The 23970-nt window shown below is 45.7% G+C and overlaps 1 protein-coding gene across 2 annotated transcripts in view; it reads right to left on the bottom strand.

Annotated features, from left to right (window-relative positions):
* The window catches only part of TRIM29 (tripartite motif containing 29), a 103049-nt gene extending 81135 nt beyond the window's left edge, over positions 1–21914 (bottom strand). For both annotated transcript variants that reach the window (XM_063943509.1, XM_063943508.1), the window contains exon 1: positions 21101–21914. In XM_063943509.1, the coding sequence (XP_063799579.1) occupies positions 21101–21703 (603 nt within the window). In that variant the 5' untranslated portion in view covers positions 21704–21914. The remainder of the gene's footprint in view (positions 1–21100) is intronic.
* Between the last annotated feature and the right edge of the window lie 2056 nt (positions 21915–23970).

Below are 23970 nucleotides of genomic sequence, written 5' to 3'. Positions count from 1 at the left end.
TAAGAAGGATAATCCTATGTGGTAATATAAAATGTTGGTTTCTCAAATCAATGTAATGGTCCTTCACAGGCGCATGAAAGGGAGGGGTTAATCTAGACATGAATTTGCATAAATTAACTATGTAATTAGAAGACCCAGAGTGGGAGCTATTATCACGTAGTGTTAGGGACTGACAGAACAGAGAGGTCTAGAAGCGGCCTGGTCGCTTACACATATCTTTGCAAATATATGCAAACAATATATCTGTATGGGATGTAGTTATGTGACTGCTGGTCACATTACCTCCCCCTACATCCCGCCCCCTCACAATCCCGACGGTCGGCATGCCGACCAGCAGGGACTATTCCCCCTCGTGGGTGTCCACGACACCCACAGAGTGGGAATGTCGCCACCGAGCCCGCAGAGTAGTATTCAGATTTCATTGCTGGTGGTTTGCAGTGTGCTGGGGAATATTGTTCCTTTTAATCATTTAAGAACTAGTCCATAATATGGTTGCACTCATTACAGACATGCATGCCTACGTTTCCTATTCATCTATTAGGAGATGTGATACACATTTCTATCATGAGTGCAATGTAGGTGTCCCGGAGGACCCACACTGTGCACCCTGCACCCATGTTTAATCACCTCTCCAGAGTCCCACGTCGGCGCTGCTGTAGGAGAAATCACTCAGAAAATGGCACATCAGCCATTTTCCTGGTGATTTATGAATGCGCAGTACAGATCTGTCTCCGGGAACATGGGCACCATGTTTTGAGAAACCCGTGCATGTGCACTAGAAGTTAGTCTCCGGGAACACTGCGAGCGCCAGGTTCCCGGAGACCTGCTCAGAGTCTACAGCACCGCAGATTGGAGGGGGCCCACACAGAGATTATTATGCTTTCTCTATAAATTATGCCCTGACTTTGAAAGGCCATTATAGTGAACTCAGTGGGTGAGCACAGATTATCACTACTACAAACAAACCTTACACAAAGTAATAAAATATATGAAACTTCAATCCCGATGTACCACACAAGTAAAATTAATCGGTATATTTGTGCTCATAACCTTGATAGGGCATGGTACATGAGGGCAGGGGGGGAGGGGACATGTAGATAAGTTGCCCATAACCATACTGATGTAAATAGCAAATAAAGGCAGTATTTCTCACCGAAGGCGGGATGTACTAAAGGAAAAATGCGGTAAAACCCCCGAAAACGGGGGTTTTATCGCATTTTCAAATGTACTATGACCCTACCGCCAGTATTTCGCTGTCCAGGGTATCTCCATCTCTGGATGGCGATACCCTTTAGAAGCCTATGGGCTTCTTATCGCCGACCGCCGCAACCCGCCGCCTCCTCCGCCCCCGCCACAGATGCCTCCCCCCCTGGTATACCTTCCTCCAGGCAGCCCTGGTACTGGAAGGTAGTCTCCTCCTCCCCCCTAGCAACGCCGCCAGAGGTCCTTCCGGCTGCAGGGGGGAGGAGGAGGTGCCGGGGGCAGCCTGTTGCTGCTTCCCGGCGTGGGAGAAGTGCGGAGACCCCTAGGAGGTGACGGAGACCCCCCACAGACCACCTCACAGGTATCGCGGGGTGTCTCCGTCACCGCATTGCGATATTGACCGCATATGTTAGTACATATGCGACCAACATCGCTGCGGTAGGTGGCGAGGAGCGGCGATGTATCTTAATACATCCCGCCCTAATACAGATCAATTTGTTAATTGCTGGACAGAACAATGTACTTTAGTAAAATGTACAATAAAACACAATATATCTGCAAGTGGGTTGCCATGTTAGGAGAACGGTCTAAACCGGCAGAGTATGAGTTTCAGGCTTGCACACACGGCACACTACTAGAGTCATACACATGGGGAAGGGACAGAAATATAAAAGCAACTTTAACTGTCTTTTGTGTTTTGATATTCAGTTACACTGGCCAATAGTGTATATTTATTTTCATGTTTCATATATAACTTAGGGCGGGATGCACTATCCTCAAATTTACAGACAAAATTTCCAAAAATGCAGTTTTCAGATGTTTGACCGCATTCTCCAAATGCATCAGCTCTAGAAAGTAAGACTTTTCGGTTCTTGTTCCCGATAGGCAATGTCAGCTATAGACAGCATAGAAGCCTGTGGACTTCTTACCGCCAACTTCCCTGATGGCTTCTGCATGCACTGTCCTTTGTGGTTTAATAACAATTGTACATGCATTTGACATTACTATACGCCACTATGCATGCAATCAGTGGCGGGATGCATTGCATTCAAAATGCGATGTGTGAAGCATCCTGCCCTTATTAATTATTCAATATTTAGGTTTAGTAGCCCATTCAGCATTTGATCTGAAATTACATTCACATTCTCAGCCTAATTGTGCTGTCCTGTTTAGCATATTTTATATACTCCAGATATTTATGAAATATTTCTCACCATTATGTAAATGGTAAGATTTGCCTGCTCTCAATTCCGCCCAAAAGCATTACTCTACCCTTAATTGTTATCATAATTAGCCTACAGCATCTTAGTTAGCATTCAGAATTGGTATGAAGGGCCTGCCAAGGATAAGGAGTAAATCTCAGGATAAGTTACATCCTGTTACTCATTACTGGCTTAATGCCACTGCTGAAAGAAATTGTATAGAGAAACTTATATAGTCTCTAATTTGATCTGAATGTCAAGATATTAAGTAGGAGCACAAATTAAAGAAAGAACATGAATTTATTTTACAAACACAAGCAGAGACAGGAGACAGGAACTAGATTTAGTTAGTTAATGCTGAGTGTGGAACTCAGTTAATTAAGAAGAGATCGATTAACTAGTAGAAATGTACAATAGCAGCAATTTGTGTCATAGATTAGCACATGTTCTTTTCTACCTAACTATACAAACAATAAACCACTAAGGTAAGTAGTTTCAGGAGTCTCTACCTACCTGGAAAGATATGTAGCTATTATGTAGTGAGACATAAATTAAGGGGGATATTTATCAAAGGTTGGCGAGAAATAAACTACCAACCAGTCAGCTCCTATCTGTCATTTTTAAACCACAGCTTGTAAAATGACAAGAGCTGATTGATTGGTACTTTATCTCTCTCCAAACTTTGATAACTCTCCCCTCTAAGTATGAAAATTGTCATAATGTAGTTATAAAACGTGACATTATAAAATAACAAAATGTGTTTGTTCAAGTGATGTTTTATTCTTTTAAACGCATCTTAATTCAAATTGGTAAGACACATTTTAATACATAAAATATTAATTTGACCTAAGGGGAGGAATGTATAAACCTTGGCGAGAGATAAAGTGGGGAAGTTGCCCTAAGCTACTGTACCAATCATCTCCTGTCATTTTAAAAACTGTGCTACAGTAGATAAATGACAATTGACAGAAGCTGATGCCTGCTATTGACCACCTATCCATTTAATATCTCTTGCAGATTTGGCATATCTCCAAATATGTTTTATGCTGGCCATACATTAGTACGACAAGCATCCCATCCGATTTCCCTTCAATCCCCCTGGGAGCCCCTGGCATACAATTTTTTATTTTTTTTACATATGAAGAGACATACGATCTATGCCACTCAATCACTGCCACTCAATAGGACGCTGATCATATGCTCCATCGTACGATGCATCGTACGTGCATACGACCACGACGGATAAAATGGGCTGCACATACAGTATGATCTAAGGATGCAACATTCAACCCACGGGGCTGCGCATCGCATCTTAATCATATGTAAAACACATACGATGTGCATACGATCTAGTCAGATTGCTTAGATTTTAAGCATGAATCTCTCCGTGAGTACCCCCCTTTAATCTGCAGTCCTTACTGAAAGAATAGTAATATGACACCTAGTGAGTGTCAGGTAATCTCCCCGTCAGTGTGGCGTCTCTTAAAGGCGTCACTAGTTTGCTATGCCAGGGAATTCCCTATTGTCACTCCAAAAGTGACGGATCAGTAAAGTTCCATTAGTGACTTTGCAGTTGTCCAGTGCTCCTTATAGCACAATAAACCATGGGGGGGTCTAATGCTCTAAAAGTAATAAACAGACAAACTGAAAACACAATGTGAAAGTTGAACCGTGTGCCCTCTAAAGGGGGTTACACATGGAGCGATGTTTAGCTCATTTCTAAGCAATCTGACTAGATTGCTTAGAACATCGGTCCGTGTGTAGGGGTGCCGGCAACAGCGATGCGCGGTCCCGCGCGTCGCTATCGCCGGTGCTAGATTGGCCTGCATGCAGGCACAATCTAGCAGGTCGCTCTTTTTACCGCTGGGTGAAATGAGCGGCCCCCGTGTACGTCCCCTCCTCACTCAGCACATCGCGCTGTGCTGAGTGGGGGGAGAGATGTGTGCTGAGCGGTCTGTGCTAGACCGCTCAGCACACATCTCTGGAGAAATCTCCCCGTCAGTATGGCCCTTAAGAGTGAGATGTGCTTGGAGAGGGGGAAGGGGGCTAGGTTGAAGATTCTAGTAACCATGTATCCTAGAAACCAGTGACACTTCCTCTATAATATATGATGAGTACACCATGTGGGCAATAATAGTTAGTGCTGTGTGTACTAAAGTATAAGGTTGTGTGTCTGATTTACAAGTGATATGACCTAGAAAATGTATTTTAGGATACTGGAGCAAAGACCTACAAAGGAAGGCAACTGAGATGTTGAGCGTCTCTGATGAATGGGTGAAAAAAAAGTTTAGAATAAAAATTTGGTTGGACTTTTATTTTTAACTTTACCCCTCCAATGTGCCAGAATATATTTGCAGTTAACCTTTAAGGCTTGCCCCATCTCTAACATGCATGTGAGTGGGAGTTGGGGCACCTTCCACAAGCACACGCTGTCCATCCAATGACTCTCACTACAGACCCTAGTCTGAGAAGATGAAGTGCCTGCTGGTCACCATGAATGGGTTAGTAGACAGCCGTGGGAGGGAGGAAGAGGGGGGGACAGAAAGAGACGGCCCAGGGTGGGATTTATCAGGGGGCAGGCGATATTCCAGATCTATTTTTTAGTGCGATAATAATTACTTAATGTGAAAAAAGTCTTGAAAGCTACATTTTGGGTTAACATTGCATACTGTTTTATAGAATCTTGTCTGTTTTACATAAATAAATTATCTTGTTTAAATTAGTCTAATTTGGACAATCTTTCCCCATTTTAATTTTCTGCTCTAGTTCTTCATACTTCTAATCTACAGCGCATTTCAGCTAAAGTATGATCCAACACATAATGGGGGCAATTCTGAGTTGATCGCAGCAGGATCTTTGTTAGCAGTTGGGCAAAACCATGTGCACTGCAGGGGAGGCAGATATAACATGTGCAGAGAGAGTTAGATTTGGGTGGGGTGTGTTCAATCTGCAATCTAAATTGCAGTGTAAAAATAAAGCAGCCAGTATTTACCCTGCACAGAAACAATATAACCCACCCAAATCTAACTCTCTCTGCACATGTTATATCTGCCTCCCCTGCAGTGCACATGGTTTTGCCCAACTGCTAACAAAGTTCCTGATGCGATCAACTCAGAATTACCCGCAATATGCGGACATGTTTTTGTTTGAGTCTGTCACCAATGACTCTGTCAACTTTTTTGGTTATAACAACTTTTTAATTTTAAAATGATTTCCCATTAATGCTACACCAAGGTAGTTCCAAGAATATTCCATAATTATCAACCTCAGAATAGAAAAGAACAAGGAGGTAACTTATGAATTGCAAAACCAGCTGTGTAATCTCAATTTCTGCGGGCGCACCTAACATTCGGACAAGGATCATGAGTAGATATCCTTTTGTAGAGCGAGAATACTGAAGTCAGATGATGGGGTGGAGACGACGCTTCATCCTATACTGTTAATGGGGCTCATTTTGCACCTTTTGCACATTGGTATAGAAACTCCATCTTCTATTTTTCTAGCACAGGCTGTAAATGACAATTAGAACCAGATTGCTTTGAATGGACAATTTCTCCATTTTATCTCTCTCTACAATTTGATAAATCTCCCCCTAAATCATATAACACTGAATCTAGCACTCTCTAAAGGTGTCAAGTGGTGTATCTGGCCATCATGTAGGTGCGGTGGTTGGTTGCCGTGCAGAACAGTGTGCATGGCAACCTCACTTCCTGCCACATGCATTGTGCAGCCACCTCACAAAGTGCCAGCATGTCCGTAAATGGAAATAGAGGGCAGCCCGCTGGTAAAAGTTATTGTCAGGTTGCTATGGAAATCCCATTGGGGGTTTTAAGCACATTCACCACACACATTCATTTAGAAGCTTGTCACTAGGAGAAAACAACCTTTATGCAGGGCCGAAACTAGGGGGGGGCTAGGGGGGCAGGCGACCTGGGCGCCGGATTGGAGGGGGCGCCGAGACCCCCTAACACCCGCCGCGGCACTTTTATAACGTTGAAACCCCCTTCTCCCGAGTGCCCAGCTCGGGGGGCGGGGTTTCGCGGAATGACGCGATTGCGTCGTGACGTCACGGCGCAAACGCGTCATTCCACGAAACCCCGCCGGAGGAGGGAGAAGGGGGAGCCGCGCAGACCGGACGAGGAGGGAGAGGCGGCTGAAGAGCGGCGAGAACCGCTTCAAATGTAAGTCAGCCCCTCTCCCTTCCTCTCTCTCTCTCTCCCTCCACCACCGTCCTGCCGCAATGTGTAAAATGGGGACCTGTGCCTGCCGCAATGTGTAAAATGGGGACCTGTGCCTGCCTCAATGTGTAAAATGGGGACACTTTTTCCTGCCACAATGTGTAAAATGGGGACACTTGCCAGCGTACTGTGTAAAATGGGGACCTGTGCCTGCCGCAATGTGTAAAATGGGGACACTTGCCAGCGTACTGTGTAAAATGGGGACCTGTGCCTGCCGCAATGTGTAAAATGGGGACACTTTTTCCTGCCACAATGTGTAAAATGGGGACACTTTTTCCTGCCGCAATGTGTAAAATGGGGACACCTGTCTGCCGCAATGTGTAAAATGGGGACACTTGCCAGCGTACTGTGTAAAATGGGGACCTGTGCCTGCCGCAATGTGTAAAATGGGGACACTTTTTCCTGCCGCAATGTGTAAAATGGGGACTTGTGCCTGCCGCAATGTGTAAAATGGGGACACTTTTTCCTGCCGCAATGTGTAAAATGGGGACACTTTTTCCTGCCGCAATGTGTAAAATGGTGACACTTTTTCCTGCCGCAATGTGTAAAATGGGGACACTTTTTCCTGCCGCAATGTGTAAAATGGTGACACTTTTTCCTGCCGCAATGTGTAAAATGGTGACACTTTTTCCTGCCGCAATGTGTAAAATGGGGACACTTGCCAGCGTACTGTGTAAAATGGGGACCTGTGCCTGCCGCAATGTGTAAAATGGGGACACTTTTTCCTGCCACAATGTGTAAAATGGGGACACTTTTTCCTGCCGCAATGTGTAAAATGGGGACACCTGTCTGCCGCAATGTGTAAAATGGGGACACTTGCCAGCGTACTGTGTAAAATGGGGACCTGTGCCTGCCGCAATGTGTAAAATGGGGACACTTTTTCCTGCCGCAATGTGTAAAATGGGGACTTGTGCCTGCCGCAATGTGTAAAATGGGGACACTTTTTCCTGCCGCAATGTGTAAAATGGGGACACTTTTTCCTGCCGCAATGTGTAAAATGGTGACACTTTTTCCTGCCGCAATGTGTAAAATGGGGACACTTTCCTGCCGCAATGTGTAAAATGGGGACACTTGCCAGCGTACTGTGTAAAATGCGGACACGTGCCTGCCGCAATGTGTCAAATGGGGACACTTTTTCCTGCCGCAATGTGTAAAATGGGGACACTTGCCAGCGTACTGTGTAAAATGGGGACACGTGCCTGCCGCAATGTGTAAAATGGGGACACTTTTTCCTGCCGCAATGTGTAAAATGGGGACACCTGTCTGCCGCAATGTGTAAAATGGGGTCACCTGTCTGCCGCAATGTGTAAAATGGGGACACTTTTTCCTGCCGCAATGTGTAAAATGGGGACACCTGTCTGCCGCAATGTGTAAAATGGGGTCACCTGTCTGCCGCAATGTGTAAAATGGGGAATGGGGACACTTGCCTGTCGTACTGTGTAAAATGGGGACACTTTTTCCTGGATATGAAATTCATGTTAGAAAAGGCAATTTTTCAGGTAAAAAAGTTCTGAAAGAGATAGATATATATATACATATATATATATATATATATATATATAATATTTTTATTCATGTATTTATTTATTTTAATTTTTTTTATTATTATTTATATTTATTTATTGTAAAAGAATTTTTTTTTTTTTTTGCCGGGGGGGGGGGGGGGGGGTGTCAAATGACTACCTTGCCCCGGGTGACAAAAATCCTAGTTTCGGCCCTGCTTTATGTACAATACACTGTAATTACATGAATGTAGCAGAACTTGTTTTACTATGGTAAGAAACAATGATAATGGTTGAGCTTTAGAAGCATGTGAACATGCCCTGTATGTATGTTAGCTGTTCATTTTATACGATATAAAGTATTGTATGGATCTCTGAATCTCACATGAAGGTCTAGTTACTAAGCCTTGGATGGAGATAAAATGGACAAAGTACCAACCAACCAGCTCCTAACCGTCATTTTTCAAACCCAGCCTGTGACATGTTAGTTAGCAGCTGATTGTCTGGTAATTTATCTCTGTCTAAGGCTTAGTAAATAGATCCCTATATTACAGGCATAAAAGTGGGTCTGTTAAGCTGGGTACACACGGGCCTATATATTGGCTGTCAACTGAACGGCCGTTAGATCGTCAACATGAGAGCGGGTGTTTATAAGCGAAACGTCTGCGAACGACGTCATTCACAGACATATCGCGCCGGCTGTGCAACACAGACGATGCCTGATATATCTGCAGATACATCACCGCTGTCACGATCCGGGTAACTAAACACACTTATGTGCTGCTGAGACTGTCCCTGCGCTCCAAGCCTGGATTCCATCTGCACGGCATCTCCACAATCTCTCCTCAGTGATCCCAGCGAAGCTGACATGACAGCTATCCAGCATGTCCATCCTGTCCTAGCGGATGACGTCTCCTACTATCCGCGGCCTCTGCCGCCGCCGCCATTACTACAAGCTTCCGCATGCTGTTTACAAACAGACTTTTCTCTCCAGAGCAAAACATGGGTGCAGCCATGTTTGGGTTAATCACATGACTCTCCACAGCCAATCTGCTGTACACAGAATCCTCTCTGATTGATCAGCCCCACTGCTTCCCTGCAGATATAAGTATCCTGAACCAAGGCTTCCTGTTGTCAGTGCTATGGTTGTCTAACCCAGTGTTGGATGTCTCTACATTCTGTGGTTGTTCCTGCTTGCTGTCTTCAGGTATTCCAGCTCCTGTGACCTTGCTCCTCTTAAAGAGACCTGCATCAGATTCCACCCTGCTGTGCTGCCTGACTCCAGCTGTGTTTTCACATTGCCTCCTGTTATCAGCAGTGTTCCTTCACCGTCTCCAGTTCTCAGCGGTGTTCCTACATCTCCTTCAGATCACCATCCTTGCTCCAACATCGAACTCTGTCATCATCGGTGTCTCAGCACCGAGCTCTGTCACCATCGGTGAGTCCACTGTATTCTCACCATCTGTGCCAGTTCACCCAGCATCCTCTGCAGTCCTCCAGCTCTCAGCCTACCTCGGTGCTCTGCCATTGACTCCTGCTTCCAGTGTGTCATCCTGTGGTCAGTATCAGTTCATCTTGTCAGTACAGTGGTTACTGTTAACATTTATGGACAATACCATCTCGGTGTCTTCCAAGACTGTGCCATATTGATATCAAATTACTCCAAACAGCATACCTGTTACTACCGTATCTGAGGAACTGTGCTGCTATATATACTGTGAATTCTACTGCTGAACATTGGTTCTGTCACCAAGCTGCCATTGTGATGATTGAACTGTGTGCACAAGAACTTGACTTTTACACCTCTGTCGTCATGGTCACTCACTCGAGCGTCTGTGCTAATGGTACCCTGTATGTCCAGGAATCCCACACTGCCACCCAGGTTCACATACACGTCAGCCCCTGCGCCTGAGGCTTCCCCAGGTCAGCCTCAACCCTCAGGCGTGACAACCGCATTGTGCTGTGTACTGTTGCTGCAGAGGCCGCCAGACACTGACATCACAACTGGGCGGGCACATGTAAATTCCCGCCCAGTTGTGACATAAGGCACGACAAAACAGGCCGATGATTGGTGTGTATGCACTTACAAATCATCAGGTAGGCCGGCGGATCACGTGGATGGCTGATCCATCTTCCTAGTGTGTACCCAGTATTATATGTCGTAGGACAACATTAATGTGTTGCATGCATAAACTTAGGGGAGTGGTGAAATCTGATAATCATAATTTTCTCTAACGTCCTAGTGGATGCTGGGGACTCCGTCAGGACCATGGGGAATAGCGGCTCCGCAGGAGACAGGGCACAAAAAGTAAGCTTTTAGGATCACATGGTGTGTACTGGCCCCTCCCCCTATGACCCTCCTCCAAGCCTCAGTTAGGTTTTTGTGCCCGTCCGAGCAGGGTGCAATCTAGGTGGCTCTCATAAAGAGCTGCTTAGAAAAAGTTTTTTAGGTTTCTTATTTTCAGTGAGTCCTGCTGGCAACAGGCTCACTGCTACGAGGGACTTAGGGGAGAGAAGTGAACTCACCTGCGTGCAGGATGGATTTGCTTCTTAGGCTACTGGACACCATTAGCTCCAGAGGGATCGAACACAGGCCCAGCCATGGAGTCCGGTCCCGGAGCCGTGCCGCCGACCCCCCTTGCAGATGCCGAAGTTGAAGAGGTCCAGAGGTCCGGAAACAGGCGGCAGAAGACTTTCAGTCTTCATAAGGTAGCGCACAGCACTGCAGCTGTGCGCCATTGTTGTCGGCACACTTCACACCAGCGGTCACTGAGGGTGCAGGGCGCTGGGGGGGGCGCCCTGGGCAGCAATGTATAATACCTTTTTCTATGGCTAAAATACATCACATATAGCCCTTGAGGCTATATGGATGTATTTAACCCCTGCCATATATCGCAAACTCCGGGAGAAGAGCCCGCCGTTTTAGGGGGCGGGGCCTATTCTCCTCAGCACACAGCGCCATTTTCCTGCTCAGCTCCGCTGTGAGGAAGGCTCCCAGGACTCTCCCCTGCACTGCACTACAGAAACAGGGTAAAACAGAGAAGGGGGGCATATTTTGGCGATATTTTTATATATTAAGCGCATATAAAACAACACCTTTTAGGGTTGTTTATATACATTTTTATAGCGCTTTGGTGTGTGCTGGCAAACTCTCCCTCTGTCTCCCCAAAGGGCTAGTGGGGTCCTGTCTTCGATAAGAGCATTCCCTGTGTGTCTGCTGTGTGTCGGTACGTGTGTGTCGACATGTATGAGGACGATGTTGGTGTGGAGGCGGAGCAATTGCCGGTAATGGTGATGTCACCCCCTAGGGAGTCGACACCGGAATGGATGGCTTTAATTATGGAATTACGTGATAATGTTAGCACGCTGCAAAAGTCAGTTGACGACATGAGACGGCCGGAAAACCAGTTGGTACCTGTCCAGGCGTCTCAGGCACCGTCAGGGGCTGTAAAACGTCCCTTACCTCAGTCAGTCGACACAGGTACCGACACAGATGAATCTAGTGTCGACGGTGAAGAAAGAAACGTATTTTCCAATAGGGCCACACGTTATATGATCACGGCAATGAAGGAGGCTTTGCATATCTCTGATACTGCAGGTACCTCAAAGGGGGGTATTATGTGGGGTGTGAAAAAACTACCTGTAGCTTTTCCAGAATCAGAGGAATTGAATGACGTGTGTGATGAAGCGTGGGTTAACCCCGATAGAAAACTGCTAATTTCAAAGAAGTTATTGGCATTATACCCTTTCCCACCAGAGGTTAGGGCGCGCTGGGAAACACCCCCTAGGGTGGATAAGGCGCTCACACGCTTATCAAAACAAGTGGCGTTACCGTCTCCTGATACGGCCGCTCTCAAGGATCCAGCTGATAGGAGGCTGGAAACTACCCTGAAGAGTATATACACACATACTGGTGTTATACTGCGACCAGCAATAGCCTCAGCCTGGATGTGCAGTGCTGGGGTGGTGTGGTCGGATTCCCTGACTGAAAATATTGATACCCTGGATAGGGACAGTATTTTATTGACTATAGAGCAATTAAAGGATGCTTTTCTTTATATGCGAGATGCTCAGAGGGATATTTGCACTCTGGCATCGAGAGTAAGTGCGATGTCCATATCTGCCAGAAAAAGTTTATGGACGCGACAGTGGTCAGGTGATGCGGATTCCAAACGGCATATGGAAGTATTGCCGTATAAAGGAGAGGAATTATTTGGGGTCGGTCTATCGGATCTGGTGGCCACGGCAACAGCCGGAAAATCCACTTTTTTACCTCAGGTCACCTCCCAACAGAAAAAGACACCGTCTTTTCAGCCGCAGTCCTTTCGTTCCTATAAGAACAAGCGGGCAAAAGGACAGTCATATTTGCCCAGAGGCAAAGGAAGGGGTAAGAGGGTGCAGCAAGCAACTACTTCCCACGAACAGAAGCCCTCCCCGGCTTCTACAAAGCCCTCAGCATGACGCTGGGGCTGTGCAAGCGGACTCAGGGGCGGTGGGGGGTCGACTAAAGATTTTCAGCACACAGTGGGCGCGCTCACAGGTGGACCCTTGGATCCTGCAGGTAGTATCTCAGGGTTACAAGTTGGAATTCGAAAAGTCTCCCCCTCGCCGGTTCCTAAAGTCTGCTTTACCAACGTCTCCCTCAGAAAGGGCGACGGTATTGGAAGCCATTCACAAGCTGTATTCTCAGCAGGTGATAGTCAAGGTACCCCTCCTACAACAGGGAAAGGGGTATTATTCCACACTATTTGTGGTACCGAAGCCGGACGGTTCGGTAAGACCTATTCTAAATCTGAAATCCTTGAACCTGTACATACAGAAATTCAAGTTCAAGATGGAGTCACTCAGAGCAGTGATAGCGAATCTGGAAGAAGGGGACTTCATGGTGTCCCTGGACATAAAAGATGCTTATCTGCATGTCCCAATTTACCCTTCACACCAAGGGTATCTCAGGTTCGTGATACAAAACTGTCATTATCAGTTTCAAACGCTGCCGTTTGGTTTGTCCACGGCACCTCGGGTCTTTACCAAGGTAATGGCCGAAATGATGGTTCGTCTACGAAGAAAAGGCGTATTAATTATCCCTTACTTGGACGATCTCCTGATAAGGGCAAGGTCCAGAGAACAGCTGGAAGTCGGAGTAGCACTAACCCAAGTAGTGCTTCAACAACACGGGTGGATTCTGAATCTTCCAAAATCTCAATTGACCCCGACGACACGTCTGCTGTTCCTGGGAATGATTCTGGACACTGTTCAGAAAAAGGTGTTTCTCCCGGAGGAGAAAGCAAGGGAGTTATCCGAACTTGTCAGGAACCTCCTAAAACCAGGAAATGTCAAATGTGTCAGTACATCAATGCACAAGAGTCCTGGGAAAGATGGTGGCTTCTTACGAAGCAATTCCATTCGGCAGATTCCACGCACGAATATTTCAGTGGGATCTGCTGGACAAATGGTCCGGATCGCATCTGCACATGCATCAGCGGATAACACTGTCACCAAGAACAAGGGTGTCTCTTCTGTGGTGGTTGCAGAGTGCCCATCTGTTAGAGGGCCGCAGATTCGGCATACAGGACTGGGTCCTGGTGACTACGGATGCCAGCCTACGAGGCTGGGGAGCAGTCACACAGGGAAGAAACTTCCAGGGCGTGTGGTCAAACCTGGAGACGTCTCTTCACATAAATATACTGGAGCTAAGAGCGATTTACAATGCTCTAAGCCTGGCAAAACCGCTGCTTCAGGGTCAGCCGGTGTTGATCCAGTCGGACAACATCACGGCAGTCGCCCACGTAAACAGACAGGGCGGCACGAGAAGCAGAAGAGCAATGACAGAAGCTGCAAGGATTCTTCGCTGGGCGGAAAATCATGTCATAGCACTGTCAGCAGTGTTCATTCCGGGAGTGGACAACTGGGAAGCAGACTTCCTCAGCAGACACGACCTCCACCCGGGAGAGTGGGGACTTCATCCAGAAGTCTTCCACATGATTGTGAACCGTTGGGAAAAACCAAAGGTGGACATGATGGCGTCCCGCCTCAACAAGAAACTGGACAGATATTGCGCCAGGTCAAGAGACCCTCAGGCAATAGCTGTGGACGCTCTGGTAACACCGTGGGTGTACCAGTCCGTGTATGTGTTTCCTCCTCTGCCTCTCATACCAAAGGTACTGAGAATTATACGGCTACGGGGAGTAAGAACAATACTCGTGGCTCCGGATTGGCCGAGAAGGACTTGGTACCCGGAACTTCAAGAGATGCTCACGGAAGAGCCGTGGCCTCTACCGTTAAGAAGGGATCTGCTTCAGCAGGGACCTTGTATGTTCCAAGACTTACCGCGACTGCGTTTGACGGCATGGCGGTTGAACGCCGGATTCTAAAAGAAAAGGGCATTCCAGAGGAAGTTATTCCTACCTTGATTAAAGCCAGGAAGGAAGTGACCGCACAACATTATCACCGCATTTGGAGAAAATATGTTGCGTGGTGTGAGGCCAAGAAGGCCCCAACGGAGGAATTTCAATTGGGTCGATTCCTACATTTCCTGCAGGCAGGATTGTCTATGGGCCTCAAATTGGGGTCTATTAAGGTTCAAATTTCGGCCTTATCGATTTTCTTCCAGAAAGAATTGGCTTCAGTGCCTGAAGTACAAACCTTTGTCAAAGGTGTACTACATATACAGCCCCCGATTGTGCCTCCAGTGGCACCGTGGGATCTCAACGTAGTTTTGGATTTTCTCAAATCCCATTGGTTTGAGCCGCTCAAATCGGTAGATTTGAAGTATCTTACATGGAAAGTAACCATGCTACTGGCCCTGGCTTCAGCCAGGAGAGTATCAGAGTTGGCGGCTTTATCGTACAAAAGCCCATATCTGATTTTCCATTCGGACAGGGCAGAACTGCGGACGCGTCCTCAGTTTCTGCCTAAGGTGGTTTCGGCTTTTCACTTGAACCAGCCTATTGTGGTGCCTGCGGCTACTAGCGACTTGGAGGACTCCAAGTTGCTGGACGTTGTCAGAGCATTGAAAATATATATTTCAAGGACGGCTCGCTGTTTATCCTGTATGCACCCAACAAGATGGGTGCTCCTGCGTCTAAGCAGACGATTGCTCGTTGGATCTGTAGCACAATCCAACTTGCACATTCTGTGGCAGGCCTGCCACAGCCTAAATCTGTAAATGCCCACTCCACAAGGAAGGTGGGCTCATCTTGGGCGGCTGCCCGAGGGGTCTCGGCATTACAACTTTGCCGAGCAGCTACGTGGTCAGGGGAGAACACGTTTGTAAAATTTTACAAATTTGATACTCTGGCTGAGGAGGACCTGGAGTTCTCTCATTCGGTGCTGCAGAGTCATCCGCACTCTCCCGCCCGTTTGGGAGCTTTGGTATAATCCCCATGGTCCTGACGGAGTCCCCAGCATCCACTAGGACGTTAGAGAAAATAAGAATTTACTTACCGATAATTCTATTTCTCATAGTCCGTAGTGGATGCTGGGCGCCCATCCCAAGTGCGGATTGTCTGCAATACTTGAACATAGTTATTGTTACAAAAATCGGGTTATTATTGTTGTGAGCCATCTTTTCAGAGGCTTCTTCGTTGTTATCATACTGTTAACTGGGTTCAGATCACAAGTTGTACGGTGTGATTGGTGTGGCTGGTATGAGTCTTACCCGGGATTCAAGATCCTTCCTTATTGTGTACGCTCGTCCGGGCACAGTATCCTAACTGAGGCTTGGAGCAGGGTCATAGGGGGAGGGGCCAGTACACACCATGTGATCCTAAAAGCTTTCTTTTTGTGCCCTGTCTCCTGCGGAGCCGCTATTCCCCATGGTCCTGACGGAGTCCCCAGCATCCACTACGGACTATGAGAAATAGAATTATCGGTAAGTAAATTCTTATTATTACTACTTAGCTGCCATTGGGCCTATTACAGAGATGTATGCAAAGCCAATGGTCTACGCAAATCGACGATGTTTGTTGATCTGCGCAGTCACAGATTTTGTATCGCTCACGTGCAGATCTGAGTCCCCAATGGCAGTCGCAGTGCCCACTAAGCTGCCCCGTTTGGGGGTGGGAAGGGGTGGCAATGGCCAGCATTACAGAAAATGGGAACGTGTCAACCCATTTTGTGGGCGTTGGGGACAGTAGCTGCATATTTGGTCGCAGCTTCACTGGCCCTGTCAGCGTAAAAACACCGCCCATCCAACTCAGTGATACTCAGGTGACTGATGATCGAGTAGATGATCCAGTGCTGCATCTTCGGAGGCAGCAGCCAATCACAGCAGCCAACAGGAGGCGTCTACTTACACAAGACACCTCCTGCAGCCGTAGCATATTGTAGCACAGCTGCTGCATACAAAGACGCAGCTGCTGTGGCTTCTGTGTCCTTTTGTGAATCAGGGCCCTTTGTTGCTATTGACATAATGCAAATCTGCAAGCAGTACGGCAGCTGTGGCTTTATAAACGAATATATGAAAGGACGCAATTTGCTTTTTGACTTGCTGATTTCACAATAGCTATTATCTATGGTGTGAGTTATATATAAAATATATAGAAATAAAATATACAGCATGTTCTGTACAGTATATAGCTTATTACAGATGTGCATGGGATTTGGGAACAGCCAGAACAGACAACACTAGATGTAAATGGCAATTTTCCTCTTCCATTAGCTACAGGGCTGTTTCTGGCTTCAGCTGGAGTATATAAAAATCACTGCAAAATTACCCTGTCTGATGTTCTTATGTGTGTCAAACAAGGGCCAATATTTACTAAGAATTCGAGTTTGTCCGATTTGTGTTTTTTTTTCTAAGTCCCAATCCGGGAATTCACTAAGCACCAATCTCGGCAGTGTTTGGACTATTCGTAATGGTTTGGTTATCAAAGTTCAGAAATACGAATGAATAGACCATCAGTCAAACACGGCTGTTATTTCATACAATACGGGCATTCACTATTCATTCGTATTTGGGTGTTAGTTTCTGAGTGCTCAAGTGCGGGTCTGGTTTTTTTTTTTTTTTTTTGAATCGTTAAAAAAAGCAGCAAAAAAATAGACCTGCTTTTTCCAGTCGAGTTTGGATAATCATACACGGATCAGTGAGATCTGTGCATGGTTATCTATGGGAAAGGGTCTGTTTAGTGTAAAAACTGAAAAAAAAATTGCGTGGGGTCCCCCCTCCTAAGCATAACCAGCCCCGGGCTCTTTGAGCCGATCCTGGTTGAAAAAATATGGGGGAAAAAATTACAGGGGTTCCCCCATATTTAATCAACCAGCACCGGGCTCTGCGCCTGGTCCTGGTTCCAAAAATACGGGGGACAAAAAGCGTAGGGGTCCCCCGTATTTTTGAAACCAGCACCGGGCTCCACTAGCCAGGTACATAATGCCACAGCCGGGGGACACTTTTATACTGGTCACGACAGCAGATACACGACACAGACACAGATACAAAGTAGCGCCAATGCGCTCCATTGTAGCCAATGGTGGGAACTTTGCAGTCAGCGGTGAGGTTACTTTCGGTCAACCGCTGACCGCAAAGTTCCCATCATTGGATACAATGAAGCGCATAGGCGCTACATTGTATCTCTGCCGTGTGCAGCCTGACAGACACTACAGGAGCACACAGCCAATCAGGAGAGTGCCATGACGTGGCGCGCCCTGATTGGCTGAAGGGACCCTCTTTGACAGGAGTCAGGGGGGGTCCTGGCAGTCGGGGAACGGGGTTCCATGTGTAAACATGGGACCCCTTTCAGTGCGTGGTCGGGTTTCCGTTTTATTATTTTGCCAAGTACGTGGATTATACAAAGGTCTGATTCTACACTGGATTATGTGAGTATAATTTTTTTCACAGGTACCCCAAGGATTCTACATGGAGAAGAGGACCGAGCCTCGTGGGAACATAGGTAAGTATATATGTATGGAGGTGTGCATGTATGTAATAAACTTAAACTTTCACGGTGTGTGTGTCCTGTTTTTTTGGGGGGGATTTTTTTGTAGTAGTACTACAGGTACCAGCGGGCCCGGTTTTCCACCGCATGCTGGTACTTGTGGTTCTCCAAGTATCAGCTTGCGGGGGAGGCTTGTTGGGACTTGTAGTACTGCTACTAAAAACAATATTCACATTTTTTTTAAAGGCTATCAGCCCCCCATCCGCCGCCCTTGGATGGGGGGGACAGCCTTGGGCTTCACCCCTGGCCCTTGGGTGGCTGGAGGGGGGGACCCCTTGATTTAAGGGGTTCCCACTCCTCCAGGGTACCCCGGCCAGGGGTGACTAGTTGGGTATGTAATGCCAGGGCCGCAGGGACCAGTATAAAAGTGTCCTCCGGCTGTAGCATTATGTACCTGGCTAGTGGAGCCCGGTGCTGGTTTCAAAAATACGGGGGACCCCTACGCTTTTTATCCCCCGTATTTTTGGAACCAGGACCAGGCGCAGAGCCCGGTGCTGGTTGATTAAATATGGGGGAACCCCTGTCATTTTTCCCCCCATATTTTTTCAACCTGGACCGGCTCAAAGAGCCCGAGGCTGGTTGTGCTTAGGAGGGGGGACCCCACGCAATTTTTTTCAGATTTTTTAAGACTTTAAACAACTTTTTAAGGTACACAATGACGCCCTGCACGGATCTCACAGATCCGGCCGGGATTCCTTGTGTTTTGTCAGGCAGTGTTTTACTCATTACTCCCGTAAAACACTGCCTAATATTACGAATCACATCGACATCGGAAAAAACGATTGTGCAAAACTCGGCAGCTTAGTGAATGATCGTATCAGGATTCAAAAAGTTGCAGTAAAATGCACCCGATACCATTCGAGTTCAAACACCCTTCAAAACGGCAAAAACACGAATCTTTGTAAATATACCCCAAGATCTGGATCCATCTGGCTTTAATGTCCAGAGACCATTACGGGGGAAAAAGCCACAGAGAATCTGCCTTAGCGGTTGCAACTTTACAAGGTGTCACTTATCTATTCCTCAGGTGGGGTTAGAGTGATGTCAGTGTGCGTAACGCACAGTATTAGGCTGCAGGCAAGTGCCTTGTCTGCCTAATGCTCAGACACACCCAGGGTGGGTCTGCAACACAGCCATAGGTTTTATTTAATATACAGAGGCATTCATGAAATGTCACAATATAGGAGACGCCCTCAGTCTGCGTTCTGTTCAGACAGGTCCATAGCATAGCCTTCCGTCATTTAACTACTTCCAAACTCGGCATTCCCCAATAGAACTTTACAATGATCACTAAATAATTAGTATCCAGTTCTACTAATTTACAGTTGACAGTATTTTCTGTTTCAATATTAGCAAGAGCACAAAAGTGTATGATAAATTGCAAACAAAAGCACATATGTGATTCAGTAAGTTTAAAAACCCTGTCTAATTACACATATTTACAGTATGTATTGATTATTAAAACAATATGACATTATTTTTATATTTTTATATTTATATTGTATTTGTTTAGAAATATTTAAGAACAATGTATACTGTTCATCTTATTGAATGATTTAGGATGAATTTATCATATTGATCAATTCTATAAAATGGCAGAATGAATTACTGTAGTTCTAAAGACTTGACATCAATATTGGCATGGAAATATCAAATAATACACTTAAAGATATTGAATATGGGGATATTCTAATGAATTATCTAAAAGATATATGATATAATGATAAGACTCTCATATAAAACAGGTTAATGGGGGTTGTCGTATTCTTTCTGAATGGTTAGCTTATAATAAGGAAGTGTAAGTTCCTCTCGTAAAATATTTTTTTATATACGTCAATAAAAGATCAAAGACACATACTTTATATATTATACTGAAGACATAGGGGGACATTTACTAAGCAGTGATAAGAGCGGAGAAGTGAGCCAGTGGAGAAGTTGCCCCATCAACCAATCAGCAGCTCTGTATAATTTTATAGTATGCAAATTAGAGATGTTACTTCAGTGCTGATTGGTTGTCATGGGCACTTCTCCACTGGCTCACTTCTCCGCTCTTATCACTGCTTAGTAAATGTCCCCCTTAGTGTCAGTGTTTAACACCGCACTTTGGAATGTACAATACCAGATATTAATAAGATCAAATCATTGTCTAATCATTTACTTACAGTATATGTGTGACTAATTTCTGTTTGTGACTATATCCCCCCCACACACTTATACACACACACACACACACACACACACACACACACACACACACCTTTGTTTTACCATCTCTTTTATCTTCTGTACCCTTATACACTTCATAGAGAATATTAAGTCATTCTCATATGTCCCTGCCACAGTGGACGATATTATCTATATCCCCTAGCACAAATACACACACATACACTTGGATGAAGTTTTTATTTTTTTGTCAGACTCCATTTAATCTACCAGTATATTCTTGGAGAGTGGAAGGATACTGGAGCACCTGGGGAAAACCCACACAAACATGGGAAGGACATACAAACTCCACACAATTTGGTGGGAATTGAACCCAAGACCTCAGTACTGTGTAGCAGTATTGCTTAACACAATGTTACACGTGAATTATTAAAAATGTATATATATATATATATATATATATATATATATTATCTAGAAACAGGTACATTGTAAAACAATGATCTTACTACTGTGTATTGATTTATCTCTTAAAAAGTTATCTCTTAAAAACTAATAAGATCTCTGTTTGTATTTCCCCTGTAACGAAAGCAATGTTTAAAACATTTTTAGTCATTAGCAAAGCAGGGACAGTCCGGCTAATGTCGTTATTCTACAATGACTTAGCCATAACTAGCAAGTTTTGTTAATGTTTATTTTTACTAAGTTATTTTTCTAGCACCGGTATATATCCCAGTGCCCCAAAACATTTGTTTTTTACATGGTTCATGATTATTATTATATATGACAACGATAATACGTCTTTAGGCTGTCTTAAGCCAAAACAAATGATTATCTCATTAGCTAAAAGTGGCACTCACCTCCTTCACATATTTCTCAGCCTCCACGGTCACCGTATTGTGGTTCTTATGCTCCTGGAACATACACAGGTAGCAGATGCATGTTTGGTCAGACTGGCAAAACAGCTCCATGGTTTTGCTGTGCAGTGGGCATTTTCTGGCCTCAAAGTCTCTGATAGGATCCAGCAGCTTGTGGTCTCGGAAGGCAGCTCCCTCCAGATGGGGCTTCAGGTGGGGTTCACAAAAGGAAGTCTGGCAGACCAAGCAGGACTTAACGGCTTTCTTCTTGCCATCAATGCAAGAATCGCAGAGAACATCATCGGAATCTATGATAGATCCAGTGCTTACACGAGCAGACCTTCGAGCTTCTGAATTGTCAGTAGTAGGACTTCCAGCTGCCTTCACATCAGACGCACTAAAAAGATTCAGCCTGCCAATTTTAAGACCCCCTGATACAGGACTAGGTTTTGGTACTGTTGCCTTCACACCTCCAAGGTCTGGGCCAGGGCTGTTTGGTACCTCTTGATTCTCATCCATACTTGAGTTTGCAGAATCCTTGTGTAGACTGTCGTTAGCATCTTCACAATGCGAGCCATTGGCTGTCTTTGTCTCCTGACCTTCCATTGTCTACCTGACTTACTGGCTTAACGCTATAGGTGCTTTGTGCTGGCAAATCTGTTGAGATGCTTGAGATCAGAGAGGGGACAATGAAAGTACTCTGATAAATAACTAACTTAACTGTGACTCACACCTGCTCTGAAGAAGAAACCTGATTCTTGTCGATGAAGAAGATAGGAAGAAGAGATGAGACAGCTAAGGTTACACAACCTCATCCACACCCAGGAAGCTTTGAGAACATTCCTGCCCTGCCCTCTTTTACAGAAAGAAAAAAAACTTTTTTTTTTTTAATTATTTTCTCACTGGCTGCAACGTGCCCGAGCTAGAAGTTGCGGACAATTATTTTCTGGCTGTTGAACCTGCTGATTAAGTACATTGTAATCTGATAGTGTCCTACATAAAACTGCAATTTAGATTTTGACTGTTAATTGCATACAACACTCTACCTAAAGGCAAGCCATATAAACACACTAAATAGTTGTGAAAAGCGAAAATATAAACAACTGCACAAACTTAAAAAAATATTATATATTTATTTAAACAAATATTATTCAACGTTTATAATAATAAGATTTTACTTACCGATAAATCTATTTCTCGTAGTCCGTAGTGGATGCTGGGGACTCCGTCAGGACCATGGGGATTAGCGGCTCCGCAGGAGACAGGGCACAAAAATAAAGCTTTAGGATCAGGTGGTGTGCACTGGCTCCTCCCCCTATGACCCTCCTCCAAGCCTCAGTTAGGATACTGTGCCCGGACGAGCGTACACAATAAGAAAGGATTTTGAATCCCGGGTAAGACTCATACCAGCCACACCAATCGCACCGTACAACTTGTGATCTGAACCCAGTTAACAGTATGACAAACGTAAGAGCCTCTGAACAGACGGCTCACAACAATAACAACCCGATTTTTTTGTAACAATAACTATGTACAAGTATTGCAGACAATCCGCACTTGGGATGGGCGCCCAGCATCCACTACGGACTACGAGAAATAGATTTATCGGTAAGTAAAATCTTATTTTCTCTGACGTCCTAGTGGATGCTGGGGACTCCGTCAGGACCATGGGGATTATACCAAAGCTCCCAAATGGGCGGGAGAGTGCGGATGACTCTGCAGCACCGAATGAGAGAACTCCAGGTCCTCTTTAGCCAGGGTATCAAATTTGTAGAATTTTACAAACGTGTTCTCCCCCGACCACGTAGCTGCTCGGCAGAGTTGTAATGCCGAGACCCCTCGGGCAGCCGCCCAGGATGAGCCCACCTTCCTTGTGGAATGGGCCTTGACAGATTTAGGCTGTGGCAGGCCTGCCACAGAATGTGCAAGTTGAATTGTGCTACAAATCCAACGAGCAATCGTCTGCTTAGAAGCAGGAGCACCCAGCTTGTTGGGTGCATACAGTATAAACAGCGAGTCAGATTTTCTGACTCCAGCCGTCCTTGAAAAATATATTTTCAATGCCCTGACAACGTCCAGCAACTTGGAATCCTCCAAATCGCTAGTAGCCGCAGGCACCACAATAGGCTGGTTCAGGTGAAACGCTGACACCACCTTAGGCAGAAACTGAGGACGCTTCCGCAGTTCTGCCCTGTCCGAATGGAAAATCAGATATGGGCTTTTATACGATAAAGCCGCCAATTCTGACACTCTCCTGGCTGAAGCCAGGGCCAGTAGCATGGTTACTTTCCATGTAAGATATTTCAAATCCACCGATTTGAGTGGCTCAAACCAATGGGATTTGAGAAAATCTAAAACTACATTAAGGTCCCACGGAGCCACTGGGGGCACAACCGGGGCTGTATATGTAGTACTCCTTTTACAAAAGTCTGGACTTCAGGAACTGAAGCCAATTCTTTCTGGAAGAAAATCGACAGGGCCGAAATTTGAACCTTAATGGACCCCAATTTGAGGCCCATAGACAATCCTGTTTGCAGGAAATGTAGGAATCGACCCAATTGAAATTCCTCCTTGGGGGCCTTCCTGGCCTCACACCACGCAACATATTTTCTCCAAATGCGGTGATAATGTTGTGCAGTCACCTCCTTCCTGGCTTTTACCAGTGTAGGAATGACCTCTTCCGGAATGCCTTTTTCCCTTAGAATTCGGCGTTCAACCGCCATGCCGTCAAACGCAGCCGCGGTAAGTCTTGGAATAGACACGGTCCCTGCTGAAGCAGGTCCCGTCTTAGAGGTAGAGGCCACGGATCTTCCGTGAGCATCTCCTGAAGTTCCGGGTACCAAGTTCTTCTTGGCCAATCCGGAGCCACGAGT

This window comes from Pseudophryne corroboree, chromosome 10 (assembly GCF_028390025.1).
Source record: "Pseudophryne corroboree isolate aPseCor3 chromosome 10, aPseCor3.hap2, whole genome shotgun sequence".
NCBI classification, from domain to species: domain Eukaryota; kingdom Metazoa; phylum Chordata; class Amphibia; order Anura; family Myobatrachidae; genus Pseudophryne; species Pseudophryne corroboree.
Note: the sequence above shows the minus strand (reverse complement) of the source record. Positions and strands in the feature narration are given on the sequence as shown.